The sequence below is a fragment of the Lepus europaeus genome, chromosome 4, assembly GCF_033115175.1.
Source record: "Lepus europaeus isolate LE1 chromosome 4, mLepTim1.pri, whole genome shotgun sequence".
NCBI lineage: Eukaryota > Metazoa > Chordata > Mammalia > Lagomorpha > Leporidae > Lepus > Lepus europaeus.
The window spans coordinates 126,184,020-126,194,982 of NC_084830.1; the positions used below are offsets into that span (position 1 = coordinate 126,184,020).

Genomic DNA, 10,963 nt, shown 5'->3' on the forward strand with positions numbered 1-10,963 from the left:
TGGTATTTGATGATGGTGTAAAAACCAAAGTGAAGCTCTCTCCTTTCATGCCTCTTCCTCTTTTCAAGCCTTCTTTTGTGCCTCTCTCCTTCTTTTTTTTTTTTTTTTTTTTTTTGTCTGATTCCTGGTTTTTCCATCGCTCCCTTATCTTCTCATCTCCTTATTCCAGAGCAAAACTGGGCTGCAGCAGAAGAAACGGTAAGGCAGAAAGCGGGCTGTGGGAAGATTGGCAACAACCACGAAAAAGATCGAGACTCAGTTTGCCAAGCTTGCAGAGTTCCCACTCCACTCCCCTGTCCTTTGCACAACCGCGGTACTTTTATCCATCCTGGACACATTAACAAAGGACTTCCCTCAGGAAACAAGACACAAAAGAAGACCCCTGAGAAATTTAGAAGTTCAATGGAAAAAGCGAAACACACGGAGCACTTAACTTCCCTCCCAAAGGACACGAGAGAGCCTGCCAATTCACCAGCAAGTGCAGGGCTAAGCATTTTCCCAGTGGTAACATTAAATCCCGTTGTTGTTTTTCTCTTTTAAAGTGTGTTTACAACTGACGGTTATGGGAAAGATGACGGATGTAGCCTGGCCCCATTTACAGTAATAAGACTAATAAGGACAGCTTCTTCCCCCCAGACTCTTGTGGAGAGCCCGTGCACAGAAGGGAAGGGTTGAAGAGCACAGAACTTTCACCATCACGTGCAGCTCGCTGCTGATGTATGCCCCAGTCCACTGCTGGAAACACCGAGATTCCTGTAAACATCTGGCTTTGACAAGGGTGCATTTCCCAAGATGTATACCACATACTTGCTGAGGCTTGTTAATTCATATCAATAAACATATTTACAATATTAAAAATAAATGTAGAAGTCTGCCTCGAGCTGGTCAGTCAGTGGAGATGGTGTGGATCCCACGGTCTTTAAGAGCAAAGCCACTTACTCTGTACAAACCCCAAGTCTGAAGGGGGAGTGCAGAGGGAGGGAAGACCCTCTCCCCTCCGACACTGATTCATTCTACCTCACATCAGCTCTTCATCTCTCCCCGGACCGGGGCGACCTGACTGGCTTTTCTTTACCCAAATTTATTGCATTTCTTTGAAACAAATGCTACTGAGTATAGATCACTCCTGGCAGGTGGTGGCTGAGGGGTCTGGCCAGCGAATGGGCTTAACAGGCAGGCACCCGCACGGAGCTAGTGGGCTGGGACGAGACTTGGCTCTCACACTGCCTTCCTGCCGCAGTCAGAACCGCGCGGCTCCCTGCAGACTCCTTTGCCTACTAGAGAGAAAAAGGCAGAAGCCCTCTGGGGACAGCAGGAGCGGCCAGCTTGCCCTGTTCCCCAAGAGGACTTGCCAAAGAAGCACAAGATCCATGGTTACAAAGAGAGATGTGTGTGGCTCAGCTGTGCACCTGTGGGAGAAAGTAGACCCCCCCCCCCAGGGGTTGCTTGTGAAGGACCATGGCACTGGGCAGGACTCCCCACCTGTGTGGCCAGGTGTCGTTCCTTACACATTCCCAGTTCCTCAGCTGGGGTTGGATGCCCCCAGGATCCAGGAAATAAGTGAAGTGGGTTTATTCAACCTTTGCCGCAGAATTCTGATCAGATGGAGAAAGGGGAAAAAAATTCCCCTAACCTGGGTAGCAACATCTGGCAGTGAAATTGACCTTCACACCAGCGATAAACCCCTTGGCATAAAACAGCTCCGCACACAACTGATCAGTGGCTCAAGGACCTGTGCACTATGAAACTAATGGGCGTGCAACTAACAAAAATAATCCCCATACATCTAAAACAGACTGGTGCACAGCGGAACCGGCTAACTGTTCACCTGATACTGATCACTGTGAAGCTGACCAGCATGAAATTGCCCTGACAGCCAACAGACAGGGTGGAACAATCAGAGTGAAATCCACCTGCCTGCTAGGCACAGCTCACCCTCCACTGCCATGGACTGGAGCTCGAAGGCTCTTGTGGGGCTGCAGAGTGCCTGGGAGGAGACCGGCCTTTGGGTGCTGGGGAAACGCTGACCCCAACTGCTCCAGGATGAGGCGGGGGAGGGTGGAGCGAGTACTTTTTGATTTACAACTGCCGCGCCCCAAGCAATCCCATAAATTTGGGGGCCGTTTTCACCAAAACCGTGAGTTACGATTTTTCAAATAAATACATTTTCCAATCAGACGGGGTTCTGTTTAGGTTGAATGTGTCCCGAAGCAGACATCTCTCTGTGCGGAAAATACACAGAGGAGGAAACGGAGCCGGGACGAAGCTCAGACGACATAAAAACTTGTGTAAACACATTGTCATTTACAGACTTCGGAAAGGTGGGGGGGGGGGGGAGGAAGGCAGAAAAAAAGGGGAGAAAACACATACATGTTTAATTCTCCCTTGAATTTTCTGCTCCAAATCTGGAGGGAAGACATGGACAATTTAATCTTTTTTCATAAGTTTGAATTATGTTACTCATTAGACAATGGGCAGCAGCAGATTTGCCTTAAATAGATAGCTGTGTTTTTGAGACTATTAGAAACCAAAAAGTGGATATAATTGCACCTTCCACCACAACCCCCACCCCCACCCCGCAAACACGCATGAATTTTCTTCCTCTCAGTGGAGGTGGGGAGAGGGATAGACCAGCATGGATTCTTTTAGAGATTTTCAGCTGTGTGTCCTTGGTCAAGTCTCTTCTCATCCCCTGTGCTTGTTTTGCACCTGTAAAATAAGGGGACAGCACAAGAAATCGGAGGCCCCTGTTGCACACAAAAAAGTCACAGATTTCTTCATGCACAGTTGCAGGAAGCTCAAGAACCCTAAGCTTCAACTTGGATGTTCTCTAACCAGCTGGCTCCTCATTCCAGGAAAGGAGCCATCAGGATGAGACAGAGGCTATTGCCAATCCCAGCTCCCTCTAAAGGTTTAGTCTTGGGGTTGGATTTGGCATTGGAGTGCAGTGGGTTAAGCCATGGTTTATGACACAAGCATCTTATAATACCAGAGTCCCAGCAGCTCTGTTTCCCATCCAGCTTCCTGCTAATGTGCTAATGTGCCTTCCTGGGGAAGGCAGCAGATGATGGCTCAAGTACTTGAGCGCCTGCCACCCAAGTTGGAGACTTGGATGGAGTTCCCAGCTCCCAGCTTAGGCCTGGCCCAGCCCAGCCCAGTGGGCTGTTTGGGCCATTTGAGGAATGAAACAGCAAATGGAAGATCTCTCTATCAATCTCTATCCCTCCCTCTTTTTCACTCTGCCTTTCAAATAAACAAATAAATCTTAAAAAAAAAAAAAAGATTTATTTGTTTAGAGAGCTTTCATCTGCTGGGCTGGCTCACTCCCAAATGGCCCAAAGGCTGGGGCTGGAAAAGTTGAAGCCAGGAGCCAGGAGCTTATTTCCGGTCTTCCACGTGGGTACAGGGGCCCAATCACTTGGGCCATCCTCCGCTACTTTCCCAGGTGAATCAGCAGGGAGGTGGATCCGAAGTGGAGCAGTCAGGACTTGAACCACATAGGTCCATATAGGGTCTACATAGGATGCTGTCACTGCAGGTGAAGCTTAACCTTCTATACCACAGCAATAATAAATACTAAAAACAAAACAAAACAACAACAAAAAAAAAGCTAGCTCCAGCTCTTCTGCTATTCACCTGCTGTTGTGTCCTTAAGGAAGTCGCTTCCCCTCTCTGAGTCTCTGAGCAGCTCCTCAGTAAACTTCCTACTCTCCTATATTCGATAAAGGTAGGAAACTTCTCATCCTATGAGCTTCCATGAGAAATCCGCCCCCTGCCCCGGACCGTCCCCCAACTCCGAGGAGCTGGCCAGGACCAGACTGGAAAGTCCTAGACGCTCTTTGGATTCGGCCGAGAAATGTTTAAGGGATTTGCGCGCTCAAGCTGCGGGGTAAATGGCCCGCGGGCTGATTTATGGCGCGTTACTGCGCGACGCGATTCCCCAAGACAGCGAGAATATTTTACACCGCGCTAATATAAACAGGCGGCCGGCCCGGGCCTTTTTATGGAGTTCCTGTAATTACCCGGGCCCTGACAGGGCCTTGATTTACTGCCCTATTTAGATAAGGGGTCCGGTGCGGGGATTGCCCGTGGCGTCAAGGTCACGGGACGCGGCGGGAGAAGGTTTTGCGGTAGGCGCCGCGGCGCGGGCTCTCTGAGGCTTGACGGTCTTGGCTGGGGGTGACCAGAAGAGAGGGGAGAGGACAGGGGAGGGACCCTGTGCAGAGCCCCTGGGCTTGAGGGACCTTCAAATCGCCGGGTTCTGCGGGGAACCACTGTACAGACAGGGGAACTGAGTCCTGCCCAACATCATTTAGGGAGGGAAATCCGGGTGGAGTTGGGGGTATCAGGAACAGGAATTCGGGCTCTGGCAACGTAATGGCCATCTGGTGCTACTTGGTCTCCTCTACCTCCAGCCTCTCCAAGGCTAGGTTCTGCAGGGGCCGGAGAGGGTAGAAAAGGACGGGGGGTCAGAGCAGGCGCACCGGGCAGGCGGGGTCCAGTGATCCCGCGTCCTGCTTTGACTCAGATCTCTGTGATCTCGTGGTTCCTCTGATTGCCTTTCTGCCCGCTGTGGAATTCATATTCCTAAAGACGGCCAGCGGCAGTTGATCGAGATGGGCTGTGACCGATTTCATTTTACTTGATTTTACAAACTGGCCCTCTGGGGCAGGAGTGACCATCCTCAACGGACAGAGGAGGAAGCCGAGGGTGAGCTGGCTCACACAGGAAGGACAGTGCCCCGTTTCAACCCAGGTGCGCCTGATTCCAGAGTGAGCTCTCTTAAGTATTCTTTTAATATAAGCTTTTTTTTTTTTTTTAATCTCTGTGGGTTTAAGCTGTCTACTCTGTAAAACAGAGAAATAGTTCCTGCCTGGCTTCGCTAGTGTGACTGGAGGAAGAAGTGAGAAAGAAACCTGCATTTGAAAGGGCTGCAGCTCCCGTGGGGGCTGCGGGAGTGTGGGGCTGGCTGGCGGGACCCCTGGAGCCCCCCACCTCCCAGTCCTTGGTCTGTAGAGTTGGGCTAGAGAGGTCCATGCAGGAGTCCTCCCACTGGGGCCCAGGGGCACTGAGTCAGCAATGAAGACGAACCCAGGCAGCCAAGGTGCAGCAGCGGGCGGCTGGGAATGTCCAACCTCCGATCAATTCTAGCTTCTTCTGCTAAGGGGAACAGAGCGAGGTGCTAGGGAGAGACAGAACTGGAGTCACCTATTGTGCCAGTCAGCCTTAAAGCAGCGTCAGATCTCCGTCTCCCTCAGGTCCTGGGGTGGAGGCAGAAAAGATGTTCACCAGGTCCCCGTTGTCCCGACGTTCCACCCGCAGCCCTCACGCACGAGTCCAGCTGGCATTAAACGCACTCTGAGACCTCCTGGAAAGCTTTGGTGCCTTGTTGTCTTCCCTGCATTCATCCTGATGGACTGCCCAGCTCCAGCTCCAGGCCCAACGCAAGCCCCAGCCCCAGCTGCACTATCAGTGAGGGCATTACTGGACAAAGGACTTGGGATCCCCCTTGGAGGGGTGAGGAGCACCCCCTTGGAGGGGTGGCGTTGGTGACGGGGATCCCATGCTCCTCAATAGCCAGTGTGGCTCAAGGTCCTCAAGGGGGTTTCCAGGAGCTGAAGCTTGTCACCCAGTTCTGAAAGCGCATTTCCCCCCACACTAACCAGGCGTATTTGCAGCCCTGCACGACGGGTGTACTGGGGGGAAAGTGACTGGGGCTCTGGGTGAGTGCGGAGCTCAGCATTTGTGTGTTGGTAATTGTGCGAACTCATGGGAGTGCTTGTTATTGTGAGTGCTTTGATAATGTGCACACCATTGTACAACTTCACTTCCAGAGCCTGGGAATGTGACTTCAGAGAGAAGGCTGAGAATCTATGTCAGACTGAATGTGTGGAATTTGTGTGCCTGTGTGTAACATGCCCACACGTGAGCATGTCTATGTGTAAGCGCCTGTGCATACAGAATACTTATCATGGTTGTGTCCTTGTGTGTGCTTGTGGGACTGGAAATTTAGCTGGGACACTGAGAATACAAGAAATGGAGGTTTGGAAGTTTGTGCTGTGAGTACAACTGCGGGGAATTGCAGGAAAACACAAACTAGTTGCACCTGTGTGTAACTGGGACCCTCAGATTTGTAGAAAACCCTGCATCTGCATGTTCTTTAGAATCGGATGACGTGACTGCCTGGGTGCATGCCTGGGTGTGGGGCTGGGAGTGGCTCTGAGCTGTAGTACATCTGACCCGTACCCTGTGGGGACAGAGATAACATCCAACATCTTAGGAATGAGTGAATCTTCAGAGGCGGTGTGCAGCGTGGGTGTCCATGTGCTCACCGAAAGGCTACACTTATACTGGGGCGTCTGCATAGATAGGTTTCTGAGTATGCCGGTGAGGTTGTGTGACTCCGTGGGCATGTGGAAAGACTGGGCTGCGGGGTGGAGATCGTGCCCCAAATTAGGACGAAGGGTGCAAGTGTGCGGGGGTGGGTGGGGTGGACAGAGGTGCGTCTCCATGGAGTAATTACTCTCCCATCCTCACACTCAGAAGCGCCTGCAGGCTGGAGAGGAGCGGGACCCCGCGGAGCCGCCGCCGCACCGGGCGCCTGACGCTCCCTCCCCGCGAGCCTCTGGCTGCGCGCTCGGCCCAACCCCAGCGCTGCTGGCGCCAGGCGTCGGGAGAGCGGCGGGTTTGCAGCCCGCCTCGGGCAGGAAACCAGCACCTATCTCCGCCCTACTCCTCCGCCCCGTGAACATTGGGGCCCTCAGCCGGGACGAGCTCGCCCAGGTAGAACTTGCCGCCTGGCTCAGGACTAGAGACTGTCCCCAGTGCCCCTCACGCCACCTCCTCCATTTGGTCCCGTGCGCAGCAGTGGCCTTCCACGGGGCCACTCACTAGCGGACTTCCTGGAAAAGCCGTCCTGGGCTCTGCGCCACGCTTTCGCTAGCCGAACTGGGAGACAGTTGAGCTTTCTCCCGCTGCCTTTGGACCAGTGACCGTGCCAGGCACACGGTGGGCGTCGAGAAGTGTTTGAGTGAATGGAGACATAATGCGGCTGCCCTATAAAAAGAGCACTTGCGTAGACAATCATTCACACTCCCCTCTTCCCTGCTCTAGAGACAAAGCCGCAATCCCCTCACCCCGGCTAGGGAAGGAGCGAGGCGCTGGGAAAGGCTGGCAAAGATGGAGGGTTCCTGAACATCAGCAGGGAAGCTAGCGTAAGGCGAGGTAATCCCCAGCCGGGATCGTCACCTCCTGGGGATACCCACGTTCCAGCGCCAGCCCCGGGAAAGCCCCTGTGGAGAGCGTCAGGCTCGCCCGAGCAGAGGGACCGCGGAGGGCTGTGCAGCCCGCATCAAAAATCTGCGCGGTGGGTGTGCGAGGCCCCGCGTCGGCCTCGTTGATGCTGCGCGCGTCGTCGCCCCCAGTTTGCGACTGTGTTTGCGGCGGAACGCTGACGACTCCCGGGGCAAGCTTAGAGATGCAAACGTTCTCAGGGAGTGGAGTGGCCCAGCAAAGCCGCGCCCCCGCCCCCTGCGCCAGTCCTGCAGAGAGCCGCTGGGAGTCCCTCTGGCCGCTGGGCCCGATCATGCGCGCCCGGGAGGCTGGAAGCGTGGATCGAAGCCCTCCAGCCTGCACCAAACCAGAAAGGCCCGTGGGCTTGGAGTCTGCCTACGCCTCCGGTCCCTATCACCCCCTCCCCCTGCCTCAGCCTCAGAAAGGCTCCTGGGCTGGTCAGTCGCCGTCTGTCTGTCTGCTCCAGACAGGGCCAGAATTGGCGGGCTGGGAGCGACCGCGAACACGTTCGGCTCCCAATCCCGCAAGAGAGGGCGGACGGCGAAGAAGCAGAGTCGGTAGGGTTCTCGAAGCCGGTCGGGGCCCATCTGCCCCCAGCCGCGCACTCTCATCTTCCGCCCGCAAGCTCCCAACCGCGAACCGCTGAGATTCCTATCTTGAATTTTGAACAGTCTGGAAACACGATCCTCGCTTTCTCTGGGCCTCAGTTTCCCCGTCTGCAAAATCAAGGGATGGGCTCAAGGCGAAGACCTTTTCGCTCCTTGATTCTAGATCTCGTCCGTGGGTCGCCGGGGAGCGTGGCAGCAGCAGGCCAGGCGGCCTGTGCCTCCATCACCGAGCCGCTGCCCCCAGCCCCCGCTGGGAGCTGGGGGAGGGGCGGAGGCGGGGCGCCATCTCTGTCCCCGCAGGCCGCCTGGAGTCGAGTGGCGCTAGCTGGGCGTAAAACCTGGGACGGCCACCCCCCCTTTCCTACTCCTCCCCGCCCCCCTGCCATTGGCTCCAGGGAGAGGTTGACATCAAAGCCGCGGCCTTATATAAGCCAGATCACGAAGGGGAGTCCGCAGAAGGGTTAAACAGGACTTTGAGCATCGGCGGCCTTGCCCGCGACCGAAACCCGTAAGAAGGCGGAGAGCTGCACATCTCGTCTTTAGCCTTGCCTCTGACGCGCCCCCCCTTCCCCAAGCCGGCACCTAGCAGTGCGCGGCCCCAGAGCCCACCGGTGGCTCGGGCAGTCTCTGGAGCGCATGGGGCGGCGCTAATCGGGCTGGCGGTGCAGGCCAGGAGCCGCTCCAACATGAACCTCGTGGGCAGCTACGCACACCATCACCACCATCACCACCCACACCCCGCGCACCCCATGCTCCACGAGCCCTTCCTCTTCGGCCCGGCCTCGCGCTGCCACCAGGAGCGGCCCTACTTCCAGAGCTGGCTGTTGAGCCCGGCTGACGCAGCCCCGGACTTCCCTACTGGCGGACCTCCGCCCACCGCCGTGGCAGCCGCCGCCACCTATGGTCCTGACGCCAGGCCTGGCCAGAGCCCTGGGCGGCTGGAGGCGCTCGGGGGCCGCCTGGGCCGACGGAAGGGCTCAGGACCCAAGAAGGAGCGGAGACGCACCGAAAGCATTAACAGCGCGTTCGCCGAGCTGCGCGAGTGCATCCCCAACGTGCCCGCTGACACCAAGCTCTCCAAGATCAAGACCCTGCGACTGGCCACCAGCTACATCGCCTACCTGATGGACGTGCTGGCCAAAGATGCCCAGGCTGGAGACCCCGAGGCTTTCAAGGCTGAACTCAAGAAGGTGGATGGCGGCCGTGAGGGCAAACGGAAAAGGGAGCTGGTGAGTCCTGGGGCCAGCCTGCTCTAGCCAAGGGTGTGGGTGTGGTGGGCACGCTGCAGGCCGTGCAAGCAGGAGGAGGAGGCCGTGTAGTCTTGTGTGCCGCTTTGCAAGGCTGCCTGGGGTTCCGAGGTGGTCATGATGTGTGTGTGTGTGTGGGGGGGCAAATTCATAACTGACTTAATTCATGACGTGGGATAGACTGAATGACCCAGAATCTTAACCCTTCGGGAAAGAGCTCTGGGCCCCTTAAGAACCCACTGAAAGCCTCTGGCCACGCATTTTTACTTCTTACTTGGAGGCATCCTGATCCATCTCTGGAATCTCCTGGAAGCCCGGTTCAGAAACTGGGTAGGAGTTCAGTGATTTGCTTAAATATGAGTATTGACCGTGTAGGCTCTTAATGTTTTTAAAAGCTCATTGCTGGAGATGTAGTCTATCATTGTGCAGGAGAGGAAACTGAGGTGCAGAGTGAAGGGCACCTACCTGAGGCATCAGAGGTGGAGCTGGGGTAAAACGGGTCAGGTCTTCCATTCCCAGGGCAGAGCGCAGCTTCAGGCTCCTGTCTCCAGGGGACTGATTTCACGGGCAGCTGCATTGGATGCACATGCTAACAAGCTCAGCTTTGGCTTTGAAAATCGCCATCACTACTCCACCTTTTTGGTCCTCTGGCGTGAGGGCGATACTGTCCGGCGCTCAGTTTCGCTGCCCAGAGAGGGCTGCTGCGTGTCAGAGGAGTGCGGTGACTTCCAGGCCGGAGAACTGGTTTCCCCAGATTGGTACCTCCGGGCCGGAGCGCGATGGAGCCGACTGGAGCACTCCCTGGGGTTTTATCTGACCGGCAAGGGCCTGTGGTAAAGTCGGGAAAGTTCACCCCGGGACCCGGCGAAAGGGAGATAGGCATCGAGTCTCTAACTGCCGCCCAAGGCTCCAGGAGTGGCAGGCCGGGCTGGCGCCTGGCTGGAAGGAGTTCTTGGGCGGATCCTGCTCCCCTACGTAGCACCGCTTGGTTCCTGCTGCGAGAGCGGGAAGGCAGAAGCTGGGCGGGCTCGCCCTCCTTCCCCTCAGGCTGGGGCTCCCAGCTGTAGCGCGAGGGGCCCTAATTCCGTCTCCAAGCCCCGACGCTGGGCCAGGCTGGATGTCGGCGGGACCGTGGGCGCAGGGGGTTGGGGGCAGTCCGCGCCGAAAGACTGCCGGCTCCTAGCCTTCCTATTCCGCCCCTTACGGTCTCCCGTGGGCGCCATAAGGCCAAGCCAACGCGCGTCAGCCGCAGTGGAGCCTCCGTTCTAAACCTTCCGAAATTGCTCAGCCCATTCCGGGTCCCAGGAACTTGGCGCATAAAGGCAAATTTATGAGCCTGTTTGCCTGTTTTGCAAACAGAAATCCGTCACTTATTTAAAGACTCCCAGTTACTGCTCCCGACACCTAGTCTCCCACACACTCCACGAGGGGCTATCGGAGCAGAAAATTTAAATCCATCTCCCCCCACCCCTTTCCCCATGTGTGTTCTTTGACAGCAGCAACACGAAGGCTTTCCTCCCGCCCTGGGCCCAGGAGAGAAGAGGATTAAAGGGCGCACCGGCTGGCCGCAGCAAGTCTGGGCTCTGGAGTTAAACCAGTGAGCCGAGGCCCGCGTCGAGGCCCTGGCCATGGCAGGCTGACCCCCGAGCCCCGGGACGCGAGGACGGCGGCGGCGAAGGCCAGGCTTCGAGTTCCGGCGGTTTGTGCTAGTGCATCCCGCCGAGCCTCCGCCAAGCGCTGGCAGGTCGCCGGCTGCAACCACACACTTGGATCGCACGTGCAATGTCATTTGAAATTGTTTTTAATACATTAAGA

The 10,963-nt window shown here is 56.1% G+C and overlaps 1 protein-coding gene across 1 annotated transcript; it reads left to right on the top strand.

Moving 5' to 3' along the window:
• Window positions 1-8,587: 8,587 nt before the first annotated feature.
• On the top strand, window positions 8,588-10,749 carry HAND1 (heart and neural crest derivatives expressed 1). The gene is made up of 2 exons (XM_062189701.1): window positions 8,588-9,130; window positions 10,645-10,749. The coding sequence occupies exons 1-2, from the start codon at window positions 8,588-8,590 to the stop codon at window positions 10,747-10,749; spliced, it is 648 nt and encodes a 215-aa protein (XP_062045685.1).
• Window positions 10,750-10,963: the final 214 nt, after the last annotated feature.

What these genes read in the sequence shown, in the direction of transcription:
- HAND1 (XM_062189701.1), top strand. Translation starts at nt 8,588, where the DNA reads ATGAACCTCGTGGGCAGCTACGCACACCATCACCACCATCACCACCCA. An exon ending in GCAAACGGAAAAGGGAGCTG is followed by an intron (nt 9,131 to 10,644) that starts GTGAGTCCTGGG and finishes GTTCTTTGACAG; the next exon opens with CAGCAACACGAAGGCTTTCC.